At 56.5% G+C, this 26,721-nt stretch overlaps 1 protein-coding gene across 6 annotated transcripts; it reads left to right on the top strand.

The window, feature by feature from the left end:
- PDZD4 (PDZ domain containing 4) lies at window positions 1–26,721 on the top strand. 6 transcript variants are annotated; one of them, XM_012437863.2, is made up of 8 exons: window positions 1–120; window positions 20,469–20,704; window positions 21,685–21,775; window positions 22,181–22,279; window positions 22,842–22,904; window positions 23,367–23,468; window positions 23,770–23,880; window positions 24,018–26,721. In XM_012437863.2, the coding sequence occupies exons 1-8, from the start codon at window positions 61–63 to the stop codon at window positions 25,563–25,565; spliced, it is 2,310 nt and encodes a 769-aa protein (XP_012293286.1). In that variant the 5' UTR covers window positions 1–60; the 3' UTR covers window positions 25,566–26,721. The 6 variants fall into 6 exon arrangements, with proteins under 6 accessions (XP_012293286.1, XP_012293285.1, XP_012293292.1 ...); XM_012437862.2 differs by having other exon boundaries at window positions 20,469–20,722; XM_012437868.2 differs by lacking the exon at window positions 1–120 and adding an exon at window positions 20,925–21,167 and having other exon boundaries at window positions 20,615–20,704.

Below are 26,721 nucleotides of genomic sequence, written 5' to 3'. Positions count from 1 at the left end.
CGGGCCAGTGAAAGGCGTCCTCCCGTTCCCGCCCTCTGCCTCCCCTCGCCGGCCAGCACCATGGGATGTAATATGTGCGTGGTCCAGAAACCGGAGGAGCAGTACAAAGTGATGCTGCAGGTAGGGCGGCCGGCGCTGCGGCGGGGGCGCGGCCCTCCGCGGGAAGGAGCGGGCGGGTGGGGAGGCCCGGAGCGGCGGGGCGGCGTGGGAGAGCCGGAGGGCTCGAGGAGGAAAAGGTAGGGAGCGGTCCGTACCCTCCCATCCTGGGGCTATTGGGTGTTGGGTCTCCGTGGGAACCAGCCACGGGTAGGAGAGCCGGGTGGGGGCGGGGTGCGGAGCGCATGACTTGGGCCCCCGGAGTAGATTGGGCCGCGAGCCCTGCGTCCAGATCAGCCCGGGGTGGGAAGTTGGGTTGGCCCGGGTGGGGCGCGCTTCCGTCCCGGGAGGTGCGGGGCGGCGGGCGCGGGATGGAGGTTGCATAGCAACGAGCGCAGTTGCCCGCACACGCTCTCCCGGCAGGACCCAGGGCGGGGGAGGGAGCCAGGCGCCCGCCGTGCGGGGGGCGCCGAATCTCGATCCCGGCGGGCCTGGAGCGTAGGAGTGCGCGGGAGTCCCCTGGCGCGGTCCAAGTCCGGCCGGGGGCTGGGTGCCCACCCCGACACCCACTCCCGTCTGGCCCTGGCCGAACGGTAGGCTTCCGGGCCTTGGGCGTCTCGGATGAGTGGGCACCGCCGGGATCAGCGGGTTGGGCTGTCTGCGGGCGGCAGTTCCCGGCCGGGCTTTGGGGGTAGTGGACCAGCGGGGCGCCGCGGAGAGGGAAGGAGACGCGGGGCCCCGCGCTCGGACCTGGAGCCCAGCCCCACGGCCCAGAGCCGGGCCTCTTGCCTGTGCGTGGCGTGACTACGTGAGTGCGTTCCTGTGCCCCGTCTCTGTGTGCGCGGAGGCTCCCCCGGCCCCGCATTTGTGTACTCTCTGTGTGCACCCTGCAAACTGTCTAGAGAAATGTCCCGGATGCTGTGGGCTGAGACCCCCTAGGGCTAAGTGGAGGGAGGTCAAGGTCAAGGCACCCAGGAGCAGACAGGGCTCAGACAGGTATGCGTTTAGTGGTCTGGATTCAACTCCCGGGTTTATTGGTCAGGACTGGGAAGGAATCAAGTGCTTTGCGGGAAGGGTGTTGGCTTGGGAGAACGTGGGGAAACCCGTGCAGGTATCGGCGAAGACTGGGGGGTGGGGGTCGGGGCGGGGCAAGGGGGAGAATTCCCAGGAATCCGGGGACTGCCTTCAGACTGCGAGCCGAGCTCCTCTGACCACCTCGTGCGGGAGTGGAGGCGCAGGGCTGGGACGCAAATCTTTTTTTTTTTTTTTTTTTTTTTTTTTTTGAGACGGAGTTTCGCTCTTGATACCCAGGCTGGAGCGCAATGGCGCGATCTCGGCTCACCGCAATCTCCGCCTCCTGGGTTCAGGCAATTCTCCTGCCTCAGCCTCCTGAGTAGCTGGGATTACAGGCACGCGCCACCATGCCCAGCTAATTTTTTGTATTAGTAGAGACGGGGTTTCACCATGTTGACCAGGATGGTCTCGATCTCTTGACCTCGTGATCCACCCGCCTCGGCCTCCCAAAGTGCTGGGATTACAGGCTTGAGCCACCGCGCCCGGCCTGGGACGCAAATCTTGCTCCAGCCTGGCGGAGCTCCAGGTCCCCTCTCTCCGGCCCTTCTCCGGGAGCGCGCGGGGCCCTAGGCTTCTTTCGTTCGCTGCCCTCCGCCTTCTTCCCTCAGTTCCCGACTGCCACTCCTCGTCTCTTTTTCCCGCTGTTTGGAAACCTTGTCTGGCCATGGCCAGCCCCCTAGCGGGATAGGAATGCGATCGAGAGGGCGTCCTCTGGAATCAGTGTTGGACTCCAGGGCTGGGTGTTGGCTGACGGGGACTCTGTGTCCCAAGCTACTGCTTCCTTTTCGGGAGTCATTCCATCAAACGGCGAGCGATTCCTCCGGGGCCGTCTTGACTTTCCTGGAAAAGGATTGGTGTAGCGCTCTCCTTAAGGCCCAGGCCAACCTCGTGGGGACGTGTGGAAAGGGGAGAGCGACCCGAGCTGCACCCCAGGCCTGAAAAGAGCCATGGGACGCAACACCGGTAGCCCTTGGGACTCCCCACAGCCCTTCGGAGCTGCCTTCAGGGAGGTGAACCCGGGTGGGCCTGTCCCTGCTCTGCGCCCTAAGTTCTCCTTCGTGGAGGGGTCTTGCCCTCACCAAGGAGACGAGGAGGAGGGCCGCTGGCGCACTCGCCCTCTGTGCGCTTTCCTGCTGGGCCCTCTTTGAAAACTCCGTTGAAAGTTTGGCTGCAAAGTAGCACATTCTACGTTCCTCCTTGGCCCAGTCGGAGCCGGGGTGAAGTTTTAAGAGGAGAACTATCCTTTACAACTAAGGGAAAACAAGACGACTGAAAAAAGTAGATACGGAAAGCCGTGCAGACCACGAGCTGTCCCAGCCTCTTCGGAGGAGAAGGAGCTTTTGTTCCAAAAGACCAGTCAGCTTCTAGGACCCCGTGCCTGCCTCCCGGCCTCCTTAAACACGGGTGCTCCTCCATCTTCAGGGAGTTCTCCCTGGCTCCCCTGAGTGACCTCATCTGCACCCCCTTGGGCCTCTGCACCTTGTCAGGGTCTGATTTTCAGAAAAAAGCACATGTGCACCTGCAGCGCCTTCCATACGCAATTCACAGAGGTCTGGGACCCCCAGGCTAGGAATCCCCAAGTCTCTAGCCTAGCCTTGTGTTCCAAGCCATTTTCTGCCAATGACTCACAGCATTTCCAAAATTACAGCTGTACTGAGTTGTAATTCTCCTGCTGTACAGCTTACCCTTTCAAAGTCTACAACTCAGTGATGTTTAGTACATTCACAAGGTTGTGCAACCCACACCAGTAATTCCAGAACATTTTCATCACCCCAAAAGAAACCCTGCACTTACTAGCAGTCGCATCCCGATTTCTCCCACAAACTTCCCAGCCCCTGTCTCTGTGGATTTGCTTATTCTAAACATTTCGTAGAAACTGATCTTTTGTGTCTGGTTTTCATTACTCATAATGTTTACAAGATTCACCCATATATCAGTAGTCAATTTCATTTTGTGATGCGCAACATAATATTTATCCGTTCAGCAGCGCCCTCGGGCTGTTGTGCATAGTGCTGCTGTGAACACTGGTCTACTTGTATCTGAGTCCTTGCTTTTAATTCTTTTGAGTATGTACCTGGAAATGAAATTGCTGGATTATATGGTGATTATCTGTTTAATGTTTTGAGGAGCCATTTTACATTCCCACCAGCAACAGAAGGGTTCCAATTTCTCTACATCCTTGCCCACAGTTGTTATTTCCTGGGTTTTTGTTACGGCTGTCCCGCTGGGTGTGAAGTGGTATCTCATTGTGATTCTGATTTGCACTTCCTGCTAGCTAAATGATGTTGAGCATCTTTTCTTGTGCTTGTTTGGCCATTTGTGTATCTTCTTTGGAAAAACGTCTGTCCTTATGCCACCACCACACTGCTTTGATCACTGCAGCTTTGTAGTAAGTTTTGAAATAAGGAAATGAGAGTCCTCCAACTTTGTACATCTTTTTCAAGACTGTTTTGTCTATTGTGAATCCCTCGAGTTTCCATATGAATTTCAGGATCAGGTTGTTAATTTCTGGAAAGAAGCCAGCTGGCATTTTGATAGAGATTGCATCTAATTTGTGGATCAGTTTGGGGTGTGTTTTCCATTTATTTAGGTCTTTTATTTCTTTAAATGATGTTTTCGACTTTTGGTAAGTTTATTCCTGAATATTTTATTCTTTATGATGCTATCATAAATGGAACTGTTTTCTTAATTTTACTTTCGGGTTTCTCATTGGTACTGTATCAAAATACAATTGATTGGCTGAGCTCGGTGGCTCTCGCCTGTAATTCCAGCACTTTGGGAGGCTGAGGCTGGTGGATCACCTGAAGCCAGGAATTCGAGACCAGCCTGGCCAACATGATGGAACCCCATCTCTACTAAAAATACAAAATAATTAGCCAGACATGGTGGTGTGTGCCTGTAATCCCAGTTACTCCGGAGACTGAGGCAGGAGAATTGCTTGAACCCCAGAGGAGAGGCAGAGGTTGCAGTGAGCTGAGATTGTGCCACTGCAGTCCAGCCTGGGTGACAGAGCAGGACTCTGTCTCAAAAAAAAAAAAAAAATATATATATATATATATACATATACAATTGATTTTTGTACATTGATCCTGTATCTTGCAACCTTACTAAAATTGTTTATTAAATATAAATTTTTTAGTGAATTCCTCAGGATTATCTGCATATTAGTATCACGTCACTGGCAAATCTGGATGCCTTCGATTTCTTTTGTTTTTTTTTTGAGACACAGTCTCACTCTGTCGCCCAGGCTGGAGTGCAGTGGTACAATCTCTGCACCCTGCAGCCTCCACCTTCTGGATTCAAGTGATTGTCCCGCCTCAGCCTCCCGAGCAGCTGGGATTACAGGCACGCACCACCATGCCTGGCTACTTTTTGTATTTTTAGCAGAGACAAGGTTTTCCCATGTTGTCCAGGCTAGTCTCGAACTCCTGGCCTCAAGCAATCCCACCCACCTCGGCCTCCCAAAGTGCTGGGGTTACCAGTGAAAGCCACCAAGCCTGGCCCCTTGGGTTTATTTTTCTTGTTAATTTGTCCTGGCTACAGTCTCTAGTACAATGTCAAATACAGGAGGCGGTGAGTGTCTTTCCCTTGTTCCTCATCTTAGAGGGAACGAAGCTTCCAGTCTTTCACGGGGGGTATAAAGTTAGCTGTCCTTTGTCAGGGTAAGGAAATTCCATTCTGTTCCTAGTTTGTTTTCATCATGGGAGGCGTTGGATTTGCCCAGTGCTGCTTCTGTAGCGAGATGAGCACGTGGTTTTGTTCCTTTATTTCACGGATGTGGGCTGTCACAGGCACTTCCGTGTGTTGTGTCGGAACCTCAGCCCCATTCCTATATTCCAGTCATATTCTCCTAGTTAGGAAAATCTGGGGCCTCCCTGAAAATGGAGGATTACTGTGTGTTGAGCTCAGAGAAGGAAGTATCGCAGTTGCCCAGAATGGAGGGCAGGAAGCCGCATGCCCCCAGCTCTGGAGCTTTACCGCAGCCCATGTGCCTCCTTGTCTTATATCTCATCATGGTCCACACGCTGCTGAACTTGTCTCTCTGGCCTTGGCACCCCCTCTCCACCAACCCACCAACACCATGATGTGCTTGCTAGCATCCAGGCACACTGGAGATGCTTGGGGGATAAATCCCTGGTGCGCGGAACTGGCCTCCTGCCCGCCCTACTTAGGCTTTACAAGGGGAGTGGGTCAGGACCACCTGTCTTCTCCCCTCCGTCCACATCGGGGGAGGCCAGAGGATACCTGGCCAGCCCTTCTGGTGGTCTCCTGGGCATTCTTGCCTAAAGCACTTACATGCTGAACCCTCACGGTGCTGACAGCCATCCTGGGTGTGGGATACTCAGCAGGGAGACACTGCAAACAGGGTTTCGCTTCTCCCCCCGGGCTTGCCCTTTTTATAAGGGGAGACCGTCACCAGCACACAAGCAATGTGGGGGAGAGAAAGTGTTGCTGGCGCGCTGGACTGAGGGTGGCAGCCAGTGTCCCTTCTTCAGGGATGTCTTCTTCCAGGCTGCTCTCCCACCCACCGAGCAGGGTGGCTTCGCTGTCTCCCTCCTGCTTGCACGGGGCTTCCTGTGACATCCACACTGGCTTCCACCCTTCCAGGAGAAAGCTGGCCTCTCAGTCACCTCAGTTGTCCGGCCGCTGAAGGTGACTGGGGAAGCAGCAGGTCCGGGTGAAGTCCTTGTGTTTCGGGAGAACAGAGGGCGGGACACAGAGGGCGGGACACAGAGGGCGGGACACAGAGGGCGGGACACAGAGGGCGGGACACTGAATTCCGCCTGCTATCTTCTGGACCAGGTCACCCCGCTCTATGCCATTGTCCCATGATTGTAGAATGCCCCTTCCGCCCTCGCGTTGCGGTTCCTGAGGCCTGTCCGATCTGCTGAAATTAAATTCGATAGGGACGGAGAGCAGATTCGTCGTTGCAGGGATGGGCAGAGGGGCACGAGGACACTTTGGGGGAAGATAGAAGCGGCCACTGTCTTGACAGTGGTGACGGTTTGCCAGGTTCACGTACGACATATCATGAAGATGCGCGGGTTACCACCCAGCAACAGACCTCTCCGAAGCTTTAGGACAGGAACTCTGTGACCACACGAACATATTGGCGGGGGGCGGTGGGTGGGCAAGGCATGTGCCAGCACCAGCCACACTGCCCCACAGGCTGAACTGGCATCCTTCCCTTCCTTCTACTTCAGGGGCCCTGCCGGAGAAGGCAGTGCAGCGTGGAGATGGGAATGGAGGCAGCCACCAACTGACAGCTGTGTGGCCAGGGGCAAGTGCCTCAGTTTCCTCACCTGTGAAATGAGCTTTTGCCTTCGAGGGCCATTGTGACAAGGAAAGCAGACAGTGTGTCTCACGGGGATCTCACTGGGTGGAGAGGGAGCTGCTGCCCTCAGGCCATTCAGTTGGTCATTAAGAAGTGGAAATTTGCCTGGCGCCTTGACTCCGCCTGTAATCCCAGCACTTTGGGAGGCTGAGGCAGGCAGATCATGAGGTCAGGAATTCGAGTCCAGCCTGGCCAACATGGTGAAACTTAGTCTGTACTGAAAATACAAAAAATTAGCCAGGCATGGTGCCGCGCACCTGTAGTCCCAGCTACTCGGAGGCTGAGGCAGGAGAATTGCTTGAACCTTGCAGGCGGAGGTTGCAGTGAGCTGAGATCATGCCATTGCACTCTAGCCTGGGCGACAGAGCAAGACTCTGTTTCAAAAAAGAAAGGTGGAAATTACAAATCCCAGCGCTTTGGGAGGCCAAAGCTGGTAGATCACTTGAGGCCAGGAGTTGGAGACCATCCTGGTCAACATGGTGAAACCCCGTCTCTACTAAAAATACAAAAATTAGTCAGGCATGGTGGTGCGTGCCTAAAATCCCAGCTACTTAGGAAGCTGATGCAGGAGAATCCCTGAACTTGGGAGGCGGAGGTTGCAGTTAGCCGAGATTGTGCCACTGCACTCCAGCCTGGGCGACAGAGGGAGACCTGTCTCTCAAAAAAAAAAAAAAACAAAAGGAACTCACATGGAGAAGGCCTTACATCTGGATATGTTACTTAATGCCCAGCAACAGAAGAGGGTCCAATATTATTCTGAGAATTATTCAGGAAAGAGACCCCTGAGTTGTGAAGTGTGATGTACTATAATATTAGTTGGGACAGCCTGGGCAACATATCGAGAACTTGTCTCTACAAAAATAAAAAAATTGCTTGAGCATGCACCTCTAGTTCCAGCTACTGGGGAGGCTGAGGCAGGAGGATCGCTTGAGCCCAGGAGCTGGAGGCTGCTGTGAGCCGTGATTGTGCCACTGCACTCCAGCCGGGCAATGGAGCCAGACCGTGTCTAAAAACAAAAACAGAGGGACAGGGACCAATGCGGAGGTGGGTGTGGTCATTTTGCACAGGAGCTGGGCTGGAGGAGGTGAGGCTGAGCCACCTGGGCTTGGAGGCTGTGGGGCTGGGCAAGATGTCCTCCCTGTTGGTGCCTGCCCTTATGCCTGCTTGGAGCATTGGAAATGAAATACGCTGCAGAGGGAATATTGCTTTGATTGCTGCTAGATGTGAACTGTGCCCTTAGCCAGCCAGGCAAGCCCGAGGTGGGTGGGAGGATGGGTTTCAGTTGCTGGGCCATGTGCTTGGAAAGCTGTGAACATGTACCCGAAGGTTGATCTTGATAATGGCTTGAAGAAGTGGTTGGCTTTTCCTGTGCAAAGTGTGGGACACCCCTTTTTCCTGTCTGCTTTTTTTTTCCTTTGAGACGGAGTCTTGCTGTGTACTCCAGGCTGGAGGGCAGTGGCGCGATCTTGGCTCACTGCAACCTCCAACTCCTGGGTTCAAGCACTTCTCCTGCCTCAGTCTCCCGAGTAGCTGGGGTTACAGGCACACACCACCACACCCAGCTAATTTTTGTATTTTTAGTAGAGACAGGATGTCACCGTGTTGGCCAGGCTGGTCTCAAACTCCTGACCTCTGATTATCTGTCTGCCTCGGCCTCCCAAAGGGCTGGGATTACAGGCATGAGCCACTGCTCCAGGCCTCCTGTCTGCTTCTGAGCCAGGACTACAGACGGGTCTGTGAGGCCACCTCTCTTCTGGAAAGGTGGGGGCCAGATGGATTGATGAGTCATCAGCACACCCCGGACTTCAGGGAGGAAAGGGGAAGTGAGGGGAAGCAGAGATGCTTGAAAGCGCCTGCCTGGTGCAGAAGGCCTTTGCTGAGGTCTGCCCTGCTTCCCCCAGGGTTCGCTCTGGGACAGTGCAGTGCCACCTTCCACTGGAAGCCCTTGTTAAAGTGCACTTTCTGACTGAGCCACCAGCTTGGGGCCTGGGATTCTGCATTTCTCACAGGCCCCCAGGTGATGTCGATGCCACTGGCTGTGAGTAGCTAGGGCCTTGGGTAGGGACCGAGAGTATATCCATGGTAGCCCCAAACCACATTAACATCGATGAAGGGAGGTGCTTTTTTTTTTTTTTTAACAAATAAGGGGTCAAGGCCTCACCCCACACCTCTGAAAGCTGTTCTTCCATGCCATGTGCAGCTAACTGACTGTCCTTCCCTATCATATGCACCCCACCAGTATACACGTCTCTCATGGACACCCAGACACCCCTTCCCCCCACTAACTGCTCAAAGGCCTTGGAGATGAAGCCCTCCCATGCTTCTCTCTCTTCTGCCGCCGGGCAGAAAGGGTGGGCACAGAGTTATGGAGGCGGGTGGTGTGGCTTGCCCAGGCAGCGGCAGCTGGGGGCATGAGCAGCCATGCTACTTGCTGGGCCTGCCTCCTCTTTGTCCCTGCTAGAATTCTTACACAACAGTGGAGACATTTTGCAGCCACCAACGCCTGAATCAGTTACTGGATGGCAAAACCACTGGAACCTGGGCAGTAATTCAGGTTACTGGGCATCCAGTGCTTTTGCCATTCAGTAATTGAATATTCCAGTAAAAAGAATATTCACAGAGTCTCCAAATATTACCCCAAATTACCAGTGAATCAGGAAGGGAAAATGCCACGTGATCCAACTGAGCATCCGACCCTGCCTGTCGCCTGATGCAGGGCTCAGGGAGGAGAGGTACAGCATCTCCTGCAAGGCGCTCTTGTCAAAACGCTCAACCTGAATCTCACCTCGGGAAGAATCAGGCAAATTCAGACTTGGGCACGTTCCATAAGGACTGGTCTCTTCCAAGAGGTCACTGTCATTAAAGTGAAAAAAATTATAGATTTTTCTAGATTAAAGGAGAGGAGACATAATAACTGAAGACCGAACAACCGAATGTAGTATGTGTGCTTTTTGATTGAATTCTAGATTTGTTTGTTTGTTTTGTTCTTGAGAGAATTTCGCTCTTGTTGTCCAGGCTGGAGTGCAATGGCATTATGTCAGCTCACTTCAACCTCCGCCTCCCAGGTTCAAGCAATTCTCCTGCCTCAGCCTCCCAGGTAGCTGGGGCTACAGACTGTGCCACCATGCCTGGCTATTTTTGAACTGTTAGTAGAGACTGGGTTTCCACCTGTAGGTCAGGCTGATCTGGAACTTCTGACCTCAGGTGATCCACCACCTCGGCCTCCCAAAGTGCTGGGATTATAGGCGTGAGCCACCGCGCCTGGACTCAGATCCTAGATTTTTTTACAAAGCTATAAGGGTGTTAGCAGGACAGCTGGGGAGATGTGAGGCTGGCCCCTTGTATGAGTGCGGGATTCCCTGCTAAGGGTGTTCTGCTTCCACGGAGAACGGGAGTGATGGCATCCTGCTTTCAAACGCTGCTGCAAATGTGTGTGTAGAAACTGGCAGAGCAGGTGCGGGAATCTGCAGATGTTCCGACATCCCTGTCGGCGGACAGTTTTCCAAATCCCGAGCTGGGGAAACATGAATGGGGACTGCTGCTGGGCAACTGAGTGGATGAATGTAGTGAGCTCGTGGCTTCTCCTTTCTCCTCCGATGCTCTACCAGTCGGGAGATCCCCCCGACACCTGACTTGGCCTGGAGGCTACAGTCACAACTGCTTCCAAGGTGTCCTGGATACTCCAGACGCAGAGCTGAGAGCCAGCAGGTGGGTCAGAACTCGGCCCCTGGCAGAGGATAACTTCCTGTCTCCATCCTTCCCCAGCCTGTTTCCCACTCTATAGCAGTGGGGTAAGGAGAGTCTGAACGTGGCAGCCATGGGGCCCCTAGAAGTGATATGGGTTCACGTCCCACCCCTAGCGTTGCCAGTGAGAGGGAAAGGGGTCGCCGGCGCCGTGTGACAAGCACTTGGGATTGCGAGTTTCACAGCTGTTTTCTTAGCCTCTCCTGCCCCTCTTCTCGGCTTCCCAGAGATCCCTGATCAGCAGGAGGGCGTCGCGCCCCACCCGGCTGCGCGCCTGCCACCGCTGGGTGCGGGAGGGTTCCTGAGGCAGGGCCCGGAGACAGAGCTCAGCCCCCGGCGGGGGTGGCGGCGCAGAGGCGAGAGTTGCCGGGCCCTGCTCCCGCGGCCGCCCCTCTGCCGCCGTTGCCGCCCGCTCTTTGTTTGCCGCTCCGGGCTCAGGGGGCGGGGTGAGCGGGCTTGGGGCCCCGCCGTCGCTGGCCAGGGCTCCCCACTTCCTGCCTCCCCGAAGGCCCCCGCAGCGACTGTCCACGTGGCTCGCCTGCGCCGTTTTGCCCCCTCCCCTGCCCGAACGTCCCCCTCATGCGGGGAAGGTGGTGCCAGCGCTTCCGCTGGCCTTACTAATTGCTCTTCCATTGGCGTTCAGCCGCCACTCTGATGTCTCTGAAAACGCTGATGAGAGCTCAGCTGCTGGAGTTGCCCCTGCTACTCCTCTGCAGAAAGCTCTGTAAGGCTGTGTCGACGCAGACCGAGCTTCCCCACCCGGCCCCGCCCACGTCTTAGCGAACCTAGAGGTGCACGCTCCACCTTCGCGCTCCCCTCCCGAGCTCCCACCCGCTCCAAGTCACGGCGCCCGGGACTTTCCCTGGGCCTCTCGGGTTCTTGTCTACACCTATTCCCCAGGTGAGCGCGTCCATGTCATGCTTTTGTTTTGTAAATTTTTATTTACTTGTTTTTTATTTTTGTTATTTTTGAGACAGGGTTTCAGTCTGCTGCACAGGCTGCAGTGCAGTGGTACAATCTTGGCTCACTGCAGCTTCGACCTCCCAATGCTCAGGTGATCTTCCCGCCTCACCACTACCGCTCACCTGCCCCCTCTGCTTGGCACTACGGAGCGAGAGGCCATGCCGAGTTTCATCTCATGATTTTTTTGTTTGAGACGGAGTCTTGCTCTGTTACCGGAGCTGGAGTACAGTGACATAATCTCAGCTCACTGCAATCTCCGCCTCCCGGGTTCCAGTGATTCTCCTGCCTCAGCCTCCCAAGTAGTTGGGATTACAGGCTAATTTTTGTATTTTTGTATTTTTAGTAGATGCAGCGTTTCACCGTGTTGGCCAGGCTGGTCTCAAACTCCCGACCTCAAGTGATCCGTCCACTTGTGCCTCCCAAAGTGCTGGGATTTACAAGTGTGAACCACCGTGCCCAGCTGTCATCTCATGATTTTAAATCAAGCAAAATTCCTAGTTTCATTGAACAGCAATGGTCCCATGTCACCCAGTTGGCTGACTTGGGCTTGGGCCAGGCTAAGTTGGAGTGGAGCGCTGGGGATGTCCACAGGCCTCGGGAAGTTTGGGCTGGAGATGAAAACTTTCCATTTCCTGCCTTGAGCCTAATCTCTGAGTCCTTCCTCCCTCAGTCTTCGTCACTGTTGTGAGGACACCCCTGATCCTTGTGGTCCTGTGTGGCGATTTTGTTTTTTCATGGTAAGATGCGCATAACCTAACATTTAGCACCAGTGACACTTATTTATTCTCAATGCTGTGCAGCCATGACCACTGGCTGGTTCCAGAACAGGTTCTTCGCCCCAAAAGGGACCTCATACCCCTCAGCAGTGACCGCCCCCCCAGGCTCCCTTTTCTCCAGGTCCTGGCAACCATTTATCTGCTTCCTGTTTGTAGGGATTTGCCTGTTCTGGACGTTTCATGGAAATGGAATCATGAAGTATCGGCCCTTGCGACTGGCCTCTTTGGCTAGACTGTGTTTATACGGTCACATGCGTGCCGGGATGGGTGTACCATGTGCAGACACGGGCGTTGGTTGCTATGGATAGTCTGCTGTGAGCGTTTGAGTACGTTTTTGTTTGCATGTCTGTTCTCATTTCTTTGGGGATTGCTGGGTCATATACATAAGCTACATCTAACCTTGTGAGGAGCCACCAGATTGCTTCCGGGCTGCACTATTTTCCATGCCCAGCAGCAAGGCGTGCGGCTCCAGGGTCCTGGCACCCTCTCCAATACTCGTGCTTCTTTCACTGATTCCTGCTCCCTTGTGGTGTGTGGCGGTATCTCACTGAGGTTCGGACGTGCGTTTCCTGTCATCTTCAGTCTCCCTGTCCCTTGCCCCCAGCCCAAGCTGACTCTGGCCACATCCCATCACCGCTATTGACACCCCTGGGGTCATGCCACCATCATTTGTGGTCTGGACACTGCCGTCACCTGCTGGCCAGGCCCGTACACTCTGCTCTTCTGGGAGCATTCTTCACTGCAAGGAAGCATGGCTGGCTTCTTGTCATCATTTAGGTCTCAGCTCAAGTGTCACCGACCCACAGAGGCTGTCCTGACCACTCTATTCACCTGGGCAGCTTTGTCCCTGTCCCTCCCACTTTCCAACCAAGCCCCTTGGGGAGCGGAACGGGATGGGGGGTGTGTTCTGGACCCGACCACCTCACACCCTCTGCTCACCGCGCAGTCTGCCGTCTCTCCCTTCAGTTCCTTGGGACTCCTTTCCTATGCGGCACCCTGTCCAGTGTGGGTGGGGCAGGACTCCCCCTCTTCCCTCATCTCCCATGCTTCCTGGGCACACCGCTCACCATCTCTAGCCTGTCCGGGAGTCACATGTCCTTAGCCCACAGAATCCCCAGAACATGCCCCATCCCCAGGCGTTGCCCCAGTCCTGGGGTCCCTGGCGCACCCCCAGCAAGGGCCTCTCCCCTGCCTTGCTCACCCCCCAACACCCCTGATGGTTGGGAAGGTCTTCCCACACCCACCACTACCCCTCCCACTCATCTGTGCGAGAGAGAGCTTGGTCCCTGCTCGAAGTTGCCCCCTAGCGTCCAGGCCCGCCACTGAGCCCCCGCCCTTTCTGCAAGTTTTAGAGGGACCGGTGGGGGGGCGTGTGCAGAGGGGCTGCTCTGTGGGGAGGGTTCATGGCTCAGCCCTGCTCCTGGCCTGAGGCCCTCCTAGCCTTCCAGAAAGAACCAGCTCCCCTCCCCAACCTGGAGCCCACAGCCTTGCAATTAAATTGTGAACATCCTTGTAATTAAATTCATGTAATATCCATTATTATTACTTTTTAGACTAAATTACTTAGAGCACATTGTCTGGATCAAAGGCTAAATGAACGTTTTCAAGGGTTTTTATAGTTATTGACAAATTCCTCTCCAGAAAGTTGACCAGTTTACACACTGTGGGGTAAGATTCAGACGACGTGTGTCTGGAAAGGGTGATGGGCTCAGCTGTGGGGAAGGACTGGGCTTGCAGCAGTGTGCAAAGGAGGACGGGGCTGTCCCAAGCACGGTGTGAGAGCCATCCGGGGCACATTTGGGCAGAGGGGCCCTGCTAAGGCTTCAGGTACGTGAAGTGTTGCAAGATAAAGTGGGTTTCTTCTGGATTGTTCCAAAGGAAGGAGGTTGCTCTCAATGAAGGAAACATTCAATAGTGTGAGTTACTGACAGTGAGTTCCGTCAACAATCCTCACTCTCTCCATACTAGAAGCAAAGTGGGTTTCTTCTGGATTCTTCCAAAGGAGGGAGGTTTGCACTTGATGAAGGAGACTTTTTTTATTTTTGGGGGGACAGAGTGTAGCTCTGTGCCCCAGGCTGCAGTGCACTGGCGCAATCTCAGCTCACTGCAGCCTCTACCTCCCCAGGGTTAAGTGATTCTCCTGCCTCAGCCTCCCAAGTAGCTGAGATTACAGGCATGCACCACCACGCCCAGCTAATTTTTGTATTTTTAGTAGAGATGGGGTTTCACTGTGTTGGCCAGGCTGGTCTCGAACTCCTGACCTCAGGTGATCAGCAGCCTTGGCCTCCCAGAGTGCTGGGATTACACGTGTGAGCCGCGGTGCCTGGCAATTTTTGTATTTTTAGTATAGTTGCGGTTTCACCATGTTGGCAAGGCTGGTCTTGAACTCCTGACCTCAAGTAGTGATCCGCCCACCTCGGCCTCCCAAAGTGCTGGGATTACAGGTGTGAGCCACTGTGCCGGACAGGAAACCTTTTTTAAATAGAGCTTGCAGACACTGGGTCCTGGCAGCTTCCAGAGCCTCATGGAGGTGAAATTGTTGTGGGCGTTAAACCGTGTCTAGGCGTGAAGGCTACCAAGCTCCCATGTGTGGCATGCACATGACATTCTTTCTGGACTTTGCTGTGGCTCCTGACGGCGGCCGTGGCTCAGGCAGGGCCTTTGGCGTGTGTGTGTGTGTGTGTGCGTGCGTGTGTGTGTGTGTGTGTATCTTCGGCCTGCAGGGATGCACTAGGTACCTGGAGCCTTGGGCTGGTGCTTCATCTGCTCAGCTCAGATCACAGAAGGAAAGATGTGCAGAGGTTGCTGGGCCCCAGGAGAGAGACAGGGGCAGAGAGAGATAGAGGCACAGAAGACGGCCGTGCCAGAGGGTCACTAGGCAGTTGGCACGACGCTGAGAGGCCAGGGAAGAGAAGACACTCCGGAAGGATAAGAGGGTTCACCATCGCCCTCATGCCACCCAGATGCATCCCCACCCAAACAATCCACCCCCAGACGCCACTCGCCCCCACCCCACGCCTCCTCCTCTCCTCCCCATGCAAACCCTAACCACATCCCCCCCGGGAGCCCCACACTTCACCCCCACTCATGTCCCTACCCCTGCCCACACCCCCACATGAGTATCCACCTCCCATATGCCCCCAGCCCTTACTCGAGCGAGGAGAGGGTTTCTCCCAGCTGCTGTCACTGACCCCGGCCAGGCCAGGACAGAGCTTCTGCAGTGCCTCAGGTCAACCCAGCTGCACTCCGAGACCCCTCCAACACAGACTCCATCAGACATCAGACGCAGGGGCCGGGTGCCTTGTCTCATGCCTGTAATCCCAACACTTTGGGAGGACTAAGCAGATGGCTTTAACCCAGGCATTCGAGACCAGCCTGGGCAACATGGTGAAACCCTTTTTTTTTTTTTGAGACAGAGTCTCGCTTTGTCACCCTGGCTGAAGTGCAATGGTATGATCTCCGCTCACCGCAACCTCCGCCTCCCAGGTTCAAGCGATTCTCCTGCCTCAGTCTCCTGAGTAGCTGGGATTACAGGTGCACGCCACCACGCCCAGCTAATTCTTGTGTATTTAGCAGAGACAGGGTTTCACCATGTTGGCCAGGCTGGTCTTGAACTCCTGACCTCGTGATCCGCCTGCCTTGGCTTCCCAAAGTGCTGGGATTACAGGCATGAGCCACCACGCCCGGCCTAACCCCATCTCTTATTGTTATTTTTAAAGAAAGATCAGATACATTACAGGTCCTTAATATATATTCAACAAATTATGGAAAAATAAAAAATTTTAATTCAACCAAGAAGCATATTAAACTTTTATCTTCAGCAAACTGTCAGGAGTTGGGATGGAAGTACAGCTCAGGGTGAAGCCCTCTTGGGGTCTGTAGTCTAATGAAAGGGAGGTAATTAGACAATCCCATGTAAAAGGCCGAGCTCTGGCCTGGTTACCTTGAGGCCTCCTGGACTTGCTGTAGCATCCGGAGAAGTATGGGACATCGTCTCGCGTCACTTAGCACCAGCACTGCCACCCAGCCTTGATGTGGGCCCTGTTGGCCTGAGGATCTTTCCCATCCCCGACACCCTTCCTCTGCTTCCCTTTCCTGAGGGCCTGGGTGTGTTTTCTACCAAGTATATGCTCTGAATAAGCAAGTGCAGAATACCAGGAATTGTTTGTCTGTTCGGCCGCTGGCACCTTTGGGCTGCCTGCGGTGTTTCGCTGGCTGTGGCCTTCGTGCACACATGCTGTTGGTCCTCCTGGTGGCCCGGCATCCTGAAGGGCATGTCCTCTCATGTCATGGCTTTAAGTGCTTGTTGGTGGGTCTGGGTCACCTTTGTCCTGAGCACCTGTTCATACGCTTTGTGCATGTTCTTCTTGAGTTGTTTGTGTCTGCGTTTTCTTGTTGTTTGTAGGAATTCTCTGCATATTCTGGAAAACCCATTATGAGGTCTGCGCACTGTCGAGTGCTCCTCCGAGCCCGCCTTTTTACTGCGTTTAGGGTGAAGTTTTACGTCTCTTCCATTATCGCTCGTCCATTTTGAATCGTGAGGATTTCCTGTCTATCCCACAGCACAAAGATATTGTTACCTTGTTTTGCTTTGTCCCTGTAGGCCTTTGATCCAACTGGAATTGCTTGGCTGGGGCTTGAACTAGGTCTTGTGTCTTGGTGGAGTGAGCTCCCAGGGTGTGGTAACATTTGCAGGTGGGGCAGGAGGGAGTCTGGCAGGAAGCATGCCGGGGTTGGCCACGTTGAGCGTTTCTGCCTTTTAGGGACTGGAGTGGTTGAGTAGGTAATCTGAAGGTTGGGGCATTACAGGGGTGCCTTTACCAGTGTGCCACCTTAGGATGGTTGGGGCGGGGGCAGGTCTCTGAGCAGGGCCGGAAGAGCTGCGTCATCAGAAGCCGCGCCGTGGCTCCTCACCATGCTCATGGCCCCATATTTTCTTGCCTTTTTGGTAGCCCTCAGCCCCTCCCCAGAGGGAAGTTCATTTCTTCTTTGAGGTCCAGTATGACCTGATGAGGAGGAGGAGGAGGAGAGAGAGAGAGACAGAGAGAGAGAGAGACAGAGAGATGGCTGCAGGAGCCCGTGGCTTCCACCCAGAGACCTGCCTGGCTGTCACAGGAGATCACTCTGGTTGCCACTGATCCGAGGCGCTGAGGCTGTACCCGTGCCCATCCCCCTCTTGACATCCCAGCCTCCACCAGCCCACCCAGCAAGCTCTCCTCAGTTTCCATAGCAACACTGCTGCTGGGTAATGATTCTGGGGAGAAAGTCATTCCTGCGTTCTCTGTCATCTCTGTCACCTGAGCGTCCCACTGCCTGCTTGTGTCCTGCCCCAAGAGTTCAGGGAGAAATCCTGAGGACAGCTCCAAGCCCTTCTGCTTCTGTGTTAGCTTCTCCTCAAGGGCAGTGGTAAGCCGGGAAATGTTCCCAGACAAAAAGCCCTGATTTGGAGCATTTGCCGATTTCCATGGTGTAAATGCTGCCACTAGAGCAGATTTCAAGCCACCACTGCGATGTCACTGAACTTGGAGTAGGGAGGGATGCACACAGTATCACAGAGTATTCCAGCCTCCCACGCCAGATGTGAATAACCCCAAGAGCGCAGATGACAGAAAAGCGTATTAAGATAATTAGACAGTGATGGCGTTCCGAGGATTTATTGTCTTTGTTGTTAGTATCATTCAGTTATCTGTACATTTCTACAGTTAAAATATCAATAATGGCTGTGTTTGACAGCTGGCTTCCGAATTTCCCAGCTTCAGTCTGGGTGTTGAGGCCGTTCCTTGGGTCCCTTTGTCTACAGCCTTCCCGAACCCACTCTCTGCTGCCGCCCACCTCCTCCATCCTGCCTTTCTAACTGCAGCCTCTCCACCAAGCACAGCACACTCTATCCCGACTGACATTCTTATGGGCTTCCAAGAAACACCTTGGCTAACAGCTGTTTCCTTTATAGTCTTTGATCTGGAGATTCCACCTCAAGAAATTTTCTCCACCTTGACAACCACTGGTTACACAAAGATTTAAGCACGAAAAATGTACAAAATGGAGCCCCAAATGTGTCTTTGACACATTCTTTATAATAACAAAAAATCAAAGGCAGCCTTAGTGAGGTGATGATGAACATGTGGGTGGACCTTAAGGGGCCTGCAGCTGCAAAATGGCACACATAGAAAAAAGACTAGAAGGAAATAGGCCGCATGGCTGGCATGGAGGCTCACGTCTGTAATCCTAGCACTTAGGGAGGCCGAGAGGCAGGCGGATCACCTGAGGTCAGGAGTTTGAGACCATCCTGGCCAGCATAGTGAAACCCCATCTCTACTAAAAATACAAAAATTAGCCAGGCGTGGTAGTGGGTGCCCGTAATCCTAGCTATTGGGGAGGCTGAGGCAGGACAATTGCTTGAACCCAGGAGGGAGAGGTCGTGTGAACCAAGATCACGCCACTGCACTTCAGCCTGGATGACAGAGCAAGACTAGGATGCAGGAGGTGCACATGTACCCAGAGCCCAAAGCACAAAATAAAAAAATAGCTGCACGTGCTGGCACACGCCTGTAGTCCCAGCTACCCGGGAGGCTGAGGCAGAATTGCTTGAGCCCAGGAGGTGGAGGTTGCAGTGAGCCAAGATCGCGCCACTGCACTCCAGCCTGGGCGACAGAGCGAGACTCCGTCTCAAAACAACAACAACAAAAACCTGTGTTTCTTTTATAGTCAGACAACACTGATTTTGACAAAAAGCTCTTCTCAGAATATGAAAATGTGGGGGAGAAGGGAGACATAGAAAGCGTCAATGATCATCGACAAGGACATAGTCAAATCGGAAAAAGGTAACGGAGGAGCCACTGCCGAGGCCACGGGGGTTCCGAGGACAGGCTGCGCTCTCCTGAGATAGTTATCTTCCCAAAAAGATTCCTGCAGTGGTGGTTCCGCTGTGTTGCAGGCACTAACACAAGATTTTGCTGTTGGAATTGGCATCTCTGTGCGAAACCCGGGGAGGGAGGTGCCACCGTAAGGATGCAGGACAGAGGGTTCTTGTAAACTTGCTAATACTCGCACAACTCAGAAAAGCAGAGGACTCTGTGCAGCCGCAGCCACCTGCGCCCATGCCCAGGGCCCTTCTGCCCTCTCATCTGGCACAAGTTCCCAGCCTGCTCCATCCCTAGGTGGACTCTGGGTCTCCTCGCCCTTCCATCTCCATGATGACTGGGAACTTCACTTCCACCTGCAAACCAGCCTCCCTGTGTCTTTTCTTGGCCCCACTCCCTTTGCCTGATGGAGGCCAGCTGCCCCCTGCTCCAGAAGCCTTTCCTGCCTCCCACTGAGGCGTGCATGGCTGGCCGTGTGCTCCCTCAGCTGCGGGTAAGGTCTGTCCCCATGCTAGTGCGTAGCCTCCCAGGCCCAGAACTACCCTTTCACAGGCTGCTGAGCCCATAAGACCCTGCACATCTGCCTTGAGCGCTGCCTCCTCCTGGAAGTGATTCCGGCTTCCCCTTGCTGGACCCATGGCATGTGCCTTGAATTCTGGTGGAGTCTGTTCAGTCCTTCTTGGTCCTTAGTCATTCATCCCTTCTCTACTTGCCTCCTTTCCCCAAGGAAGACGTGAAGGTTGCAGCGTACTATGCTAGGGTCCAGCGCACTTCGGGTGCTGCAGAAGCAGCCTGTGAGCTTGTGGGCACTCCTTGCCCCACCAGCTATGCTGTGGGTAATGGGCTTCCTTCTGCTCCTCTCCATCCTCCTTCCTTCACCCCCCGCAAAGCATCCCGCAGCCACCTGCAATAATGGCATCTCCCTCAAGGTTGTTGGGGGTTAGGATTTTGTGGGGACCCACATCAGGGCTCTTGCCCGTAACCTAGCACATGGCACGTGCCCTTTATAAGGACCACTTTCTCGCCACCTCTTTTAGGCCACTTTGCAGTTCCAGGAGGCTTCTCGTAAGTCAAGGCCTTTTCTCTTGGGCAAGTTAGTTGCCACTGTGAGGACACAAGACCATATCTTTATGCATCTTCCTACTTGTCCCCCCAACCTGACCCTGGCCCTCCCTAGTGAGTAGACATTTGTTGACAGACTCAGCTCATCTGAAGAGTCAAGGTCGCTTGTTGCCTTGATGTTCACTGAGTGTCGGCTGCTACGGTCCAGTCACTGCCAAGGAACTCAGTGAGATCTCTATGCTAGCTCTGGCCTCAGTGCTGCCCTAGGAAGAAGTGGGTCCGGATGGGGAGAGGCCAGGAGAGCCCAAGCAGAGACTGGAGGACGTTCTAGGGTGAGATCACAGCCTCCAGACCCAGTGCACAGAGGCCGAGCCCCCAGGTGTGACTTGGCGATAGCCAGCTGGCCCTCAGTGGATGAAGGTAGCCAGGGCTGCAGGCGGAGAGCAGATTGGGGTGCTGCTTGTCAGCCCAGGTCCTGCCAGCTAGGGCCTCTGCCTTGACCTTAGAGGGGAGGAGCGGGCCCTTGAGGGTTCTTACAGAGGCGTGTCTCTGCCGTAGGTGAACGGGAAGGAGCTCTCCAAGCTGTCTCAGGAGCAAACTCTGCAGGCCCTGCGCTCCTCCAAGGAGCCCCTGGTGATCCAGGTGCTGAGACGCAGCCCCCGCCTCCGGGGGGACAGCTCCTGCCACGACCTGCAGCTGGTGGACAGTGGCACTCAGACCGACATCACCTTCGAACATATCATGGCGCTGGGCAAGCTGCGTCCGCCCACCCCGCCCATGGTCATCCTGGAGCCGTACGTCTTCTCTGAGCTGTGAGTTGCCCTCAGGAGGGCCCCGGGCCCTGCCTCCAGAGAGGGCAGGCCACCTGGGGTGGCCGTCTGCACGCCACCCTGTCGGGCACGAAGCAGGCCCCTTGGCCTCCAGAGTGGATCGTGGTACCCAAGGGCTCCGAAACCTCCAGGCCTCTAGCCTTGGGCCGGGCTCCAGCAGGTGCCCCGTTGTATCTACCCCCAGGGCCAAGGGAGGACCGTCCTGTCCGGGACGTCGCTGCTGGAAGTGCCAGGGTTGAGGGCCTCAGCTCCTCCTCCTCCATCCTCTCTCCTCTGCTGCCTCACAAGCATCACTCCTTGAATCTTCTTGCATCCCTTGTCTGTCTCATTCCTCTACCTGCTCTGAATTTCCTCCATCTCTTCGGCTTCTTTCTTTGGCCTGACTGGAAGAAAGGCCTTTCATCCAGGCCTGGTGGCTCATGACCGCGTGAGCCTCATTCTGCTAATCTTAGCCCGGGCTGCAGGGAGGTAGGCACAGGGCCGTGAGCAGCCAACCTCAGCGCTGGGGCCCAGAGGGTAGCCCTTGGAGGTAGGGTGGGCCCCCTCTGCTCTGCAGAAGTCCTCCAGGGCCTGGATAACTCCTGGGGGCATTGCATGAGTGGGGCCAGTGCTGGGCAGGCGGGTGGGTGCCTGGAGCTTGGCAAAGTCCATCCCTGCCAGCTGGCATGGTTGCAGGAGTCTGGTCTTGGGGACGGGAGAGCTAGATGTGCCCAGGTCCTCTGTGTGGATGCCACACACTCCGGTGCAAGAAGCGTCCCCGGTCTTTGCATGGCTGCATGTCGCCCAGAGCGGGGCTCTGCAGGAGGCAGCCGGGCCAGCCACCCTTGAGAGTACGTGCAGAGCAGGTCTCCGTGCCAGGCATGCTGGGATCGGCCTGCCTGGGAGCTGGGGCTGAGGCGTGAGAGGACGGCTGGCCAATCTGATCCCCACCTTCTCCTGGGCAGCCCCCCGATCAGCCATGAGTATTATGACCCGGCGGAGTTTATGGAGGGCGGCCCGCAGGAGGCAGACCGCTTGGACGAGCTGGAGTATGAGGTGAGCCGGGTGGCCAGGCCAGGGCCCGCAGCCAACCGCGGGAGCCGCTCCGACGCCTGTGCGCCTTCCTGCCCAGGCCCGGCCCCGTGGCCCTCCCGGCACGCATCTGGCTGAGTCAGGGAGGGTGCGGGTGAGGTTGCGTGTTCCGTCCATGTCGGTGAGTCCACGTCCCATGCACGTCTGTCTTCTGTCTCCTGTGCCTCTGTGTGTGCCGCGCGTATTTCCTGGTAGGGAGACCACTGAGCACATGCGCCACATGGGATGGTAAGAGAGACCGTCAAAGCTCGGGGCTCCAGAGGAAGCTGAGGGGCTGCGGGCTGAGGGGCTGGGCTGTGCCGTCTGTTCCCTTGCTCACACGTTTCCGGGGCTTTCTACCTCTGCTTCCTCCCGGACCCCTTGTGGCAGGAGGTGGAGCTGTATAAAAGCAGCCACCGCGACAAGCTGGGCTTGATGGTTTGCTACCGCACGGACGAGGAGGAGGACCTGGGCATTTACGTCGGAGAGGTATGCAGACGTGGCCCCTCCACGTGGCATGCCCGTGGCTCAGAGGCTGCCCATTAGGTCCTAGCTGCCAGGGACAGGGCATCACACCTAGGCTCTGGCGTGGCGAGGCCAGGATGGTCAACAGCTTCAGCCACTGTGCAGTGGGGCAGTATCTGCAGAAAGAGGCCTGTGCCCGGGTGAGACGGCAGACAGGCCTGGGAACAAGCCTTCTAGCCTTCCGAATCCGTCTTGGGCAGATGTCTGTGTATTCCCGGGAGGCGATGGCCCCTCGCTGCCCTCCCTACTAGAGCCATCTTCCAGACAGACAGTGTCCTACTGCCCACCAACTCCCAGGGCTGACCAAAAGTATAGGCTTCTGTGCAGAAGAGCCCCGCAGTGCCAGGGGCAGGGGCGGGGAGAGATGACTAGTCCACGGCCTCTGCCCCTGCTTCCTGGGGCTCAGAGCTGGAGGGGGAGCCAGAGAGCCTTCAGCTTGTTGTGGGGGCCCCTGACTGTGAGCCTGCCCCCTTCTACTGAAAGGGCATGTTAGGCGCCAAGTCCCCAAGATGCATGTGTCCTGCAGGTAAATCCCAACAGCATTGCAGCCAAAGATGGCCGGATCCGTGAGGGAGACCGCATCATCCAGGTGAGCGCTCACGGGCTGCAGGCCTGGCCTGAGGCCCCACTGCGCCCAGCAGCCCAGCCACCTCTCTTTAGCACATCTCCCTCTAAGAGCCAAGCCAGAGAGGCCAGGCAGCTGCCATGTCCCAAACCCGGACTCAGTCTCATCTCTCTCCTGCCCACTCACCCCAGTGGCTCCTGTGTGCCCATGGGATCTGCTAGCATCCAGGGCCCGCGCTGCTCTGACACTTCCTGGCCCCTCTCACTCTGCCCCCACTGCATGCTGTCCTGAGCACACGTTTGCTCCTGAAAGGGCCAGGCTGCCTGATCCCTGGCACCTTCCACTTAATTACATCCTCCCAGAGCTCAAGCCCCAGCCCAGCCCAGCCCAGCCCAGCCCAGAGTGTTTGGGCTACCTGCACCCGTCCAGGGCCCACCCCAGGGCTAGCCCTAGCATCCTTGTTGATTCTCCCTTGACCTGCCTCAGATTAACGGCGTGGACGTCCAGAACCGGGAAGAGGCGGTAGCTATCCTCAGCCAGGAAGAGAATACCAACATCTCCCTGCTGGTGGCCCGACCTGAGAGCCAGGTGTGTGCACCTGGCAGGGCGATCTGGGGCCCTGACATCAGGCTTTCTGTCTTGGAAGCTGCTGACCATGGCTAGGGCACAGATGTGCCAACAACCCAGAGTTGATGGAGGGCAGGTGGGCAGGGGTCTCCAGGGCCTGTTTCCCCTCCTGGCCTCTGAAGGCTGAGTGGGCTGGGACCCCACCCCCCAGGTTGTTGACCTTCACTGAAACAAAGAGGCCAAGTCTGGGGTCCAGATCAGACCAGAGGAGTATCTGGGGAGGTCCTTGAAGCTGTGGGGACACCAGGGCCTGTCTCCGCAGCTGGCGAAACGGTGGAAAGACAGCGACCGGGATGACTTCCTGGATGACTTTGGCTCTGAGAATGAGGGGGAGCTGCGTGCTCGTAAGCTGAAGTCACCCCCTGCCCAGCAGGTGAGGAGGGAGAAGGGCGCTGGTGGGGAGGGCTGTGCAGGGTCTCCCAAAGCTTGGTGGGGAAATGAACCAGGCCCGAAGCCTCTTCAGATCCTCCTGTGACAGTCCTGTCCATGGACTTAACCTTTCTGCTCTAGCTGGGAAACGAAGAGGAGAAGGGGGCTCCCGATGCAGGCCCAGGCCTGAGCAACAGCCAGGAGCTGGACAGCGGGGTGGGCCGGACAGACGAGAGCACCCGGAACGAAGAGAGCTCTGAGCACGATCTGCTGGGAGACGAGCCCCCGAGCTCCACCAACACCCCGGGGAGCCTGCGCAAGTTTGGCCTGCAAGGGGACGCCCTGCAGAGCCGGGACTTCCATTTCAGCATGGACTCTCTGCTGGCTGAGGGGGCGGGGCTGGGAGGGAGCGACGTCCCAGGCCTCACGGATGAGGAGTACGAGCGCTACCGCGAGCTCCTGGAGATCAAGTGCCACCTGGAGAACGGCAACCAGCTGGGCCTCCTCTTCCCCCGGGCCTCCGCAGGCAATAGCGCCCTGGACGTCAACCGCAACGAGAGCCTCGGCCACGAGATGGCCATGCTGGAGGAAGAGCTACGGCACCTGGAATTCAAGTGCCGCAACATCCTGCGGGCGCAGAAGATGCAGCAGCTGCGCGAGCGCTGCATGAAGGCCTGGCTGCTGGAGGAGGAGAGCCTCTACGACCTGGCGGCCAGCGAGCCCAAGAAGCACGAGCTGTCCGACATCTCCGAGCTGCCTGAGAAGTCGGACAAGGACAGCACCAGTGCCTACAACACTGGAGAGAGCTGCCGCAGCACCCCACTGCTCGTGGAGCCCCTGCCCGAGAGCCCCCTGCGGCGGGCCGCTGCCGGCAACTCCAACTTGAACCGGACCCCTCCCGGCCCCCCTGTTGCCACCCCTGCCAAGGCAGCTCCTCCACAGGGGAGCCCCGCCAAGTTCCGGTCCCTCTCCCGGGATCCTGAGGCCGGCCGGAGGCAGCACGCGGAGGAGCGCGGCCGCCGCAACCCCAAGACGGGGTTGGCCCTGGAGCGCATGGGTCCCGAAGGCAGCCCTTACCTCTCGCGGCGCCACCGCAGCCAGGGCCAGGAGGGCGAGCACTACCACAGCTGCATGCAGCTGGCCCCCACGCGAGGCCTGGAGGAGCTGGGCCATGGCCCCCTGAGCTTGGCCGGCGGCCCTCGGGTGGGCGGGGGGGCGGCCGCCGCCACCGAAGCGCCGCGCATGGAGTGGAAGGTGAAGGTGCGCAGCGACGGGACCCGCTACGTGGCCAAGCGGCCCGTGCGAGATCGGCTGTTGAAAGCCCGGGCCCTGAAGATCCGGGAGGAGCGCAGCGGTATGACCACCGACGACGACGCGGTGAGCGAGATGAAGATGGGCCGCTACTGGAGCAAGGAGGAGCGGAAGCAGCATCTGATCCGGGCCCGCGAGCAGCGGAAGCGGCGCGAATTCATGATGCAGAGCCGGCTGGAATGCCTGCGCGAGCAGCACAGCGGCGACAGCAAGCCCGAGCTCAACATCATCGCCCTGAGCCACCGCAAGACCATGAAGAAGCGGAACAAGAAGATCCTGGACAACTGGATCACCATCCAGGAGATGCTGGCCCACGGTGCGCGCTCGGCCGATGGCAAGCGGGTCTACAACCCTCTGCTCTCGGTCACCACCGTGTGAGCTGCCCGGGTGCGTGCACGACCCAGGCCCAGGGAGCCCCCTGGGGCCCCAGCCCTCACTCTCCCATAGAGCTAGTGTGTGTGTGTGTCTGTGTGTGTACGTGTACATGCGCGCTCGCCGAGTGCACGCACACACCTCCCCGTGTGGGTGTGCGCACAGGGTTTTGTTAGCAGAAAGGAGGTCCTGAGGAGAAGGGACGCTTTTCTTCCTTCTCCCCAAGTAGTCACCACGCCGGTGGCCAGCATTGGGGGCATACCTGTAATGGGCACTCCTTCAGCTGTGCGTGTGCATTCCCCACCCCCCACGCTCTTGCGTGTGCTTGCGCGTGCACGCACACACACACCCAGTGCTCTCTCCACGAGACCCGTGGACTTGCAGACAGGGAAGCTGAGCTGAAAGGAGCACAAGAGGGTGTCGACTTCGCTGCTGAGCGTGGCCTCTCCCCACTGCTGTGCACGCAGTTATTTGTAGACAAAGGCACCCCTGATTTTTGTGGTTTTTCTTCCTTTCTGTGCTTGCCAGTAGTTGTTTTGTTTTGTGGACCTGCCCTGGGGACTGGCAGCTCCTTCAGGCAGCCTGGCAGAGGTGAAACTCCCCCCTCCACTGATGGCTGGGAAGGGAGTGGGGGAGGAAGAGTGGGAGGGAGGGCTGGGGATGGGAGGGAAGGGGAGGGAAAGGTGGGAGGAATGGGAAGCAGCTGTTCTGGTGGCTTCCACTCTGAGGTGTGGGAACGGGGAGCCGCTGGGGGTCACCTCTTTCCCCAGTGACTGACAGAGCAAGACTGCAGGGACAGAGGGTTCCTGCAGGGTGTCCACCAAGAAGTCACTGCGCCCATTCTGCACCCCACACCATCTGGAGCAGGGGCTTCTCTCCTGAGTGAACTGAGGAGGGTGCTTGGATGGCAAGGAGTTTAGATGCCAAGCCCCATGCATAGCAGTGGAAGACCCTGGGCCATGCGGCCTGGAGACAACTTCGTGGTGATCTGCAACCTGGACCCCAGTGAGAGGCGGTGGGCTGACTGGGAAGGAGAGGCCCCAACCTCCTCAGGTTTTGCACATGTGACCTAGGCTGCCTGTGGGGTTAGGCAGACAGGCTGCACCACCCCTTTCCCCCTGCATCTCGAGAATAAAGCAAGCTGCCTTTGTACTCGGTTGAA

This window comes from Aotus nancymaae, unplaced genomic scaffold (assembly GCF_030222135.1).
Source record: "Aotus nancymaae isolate 86718 unplaced genomic scaffold, 86718_ANA_hifiasm-v0.15.2.pri h1tg000138l, whole genome shotgun sequence".
In the NCBI taxonomy this organism is placed as follows: Eukaryota; Metazoa; Chordata; class Mammalia; order Primates; family Aotidae; genus Aotus; species Aotus nancymaae.
This window is presented reverse-complemented; position numbering and strand designations above follow the sequence as displayed.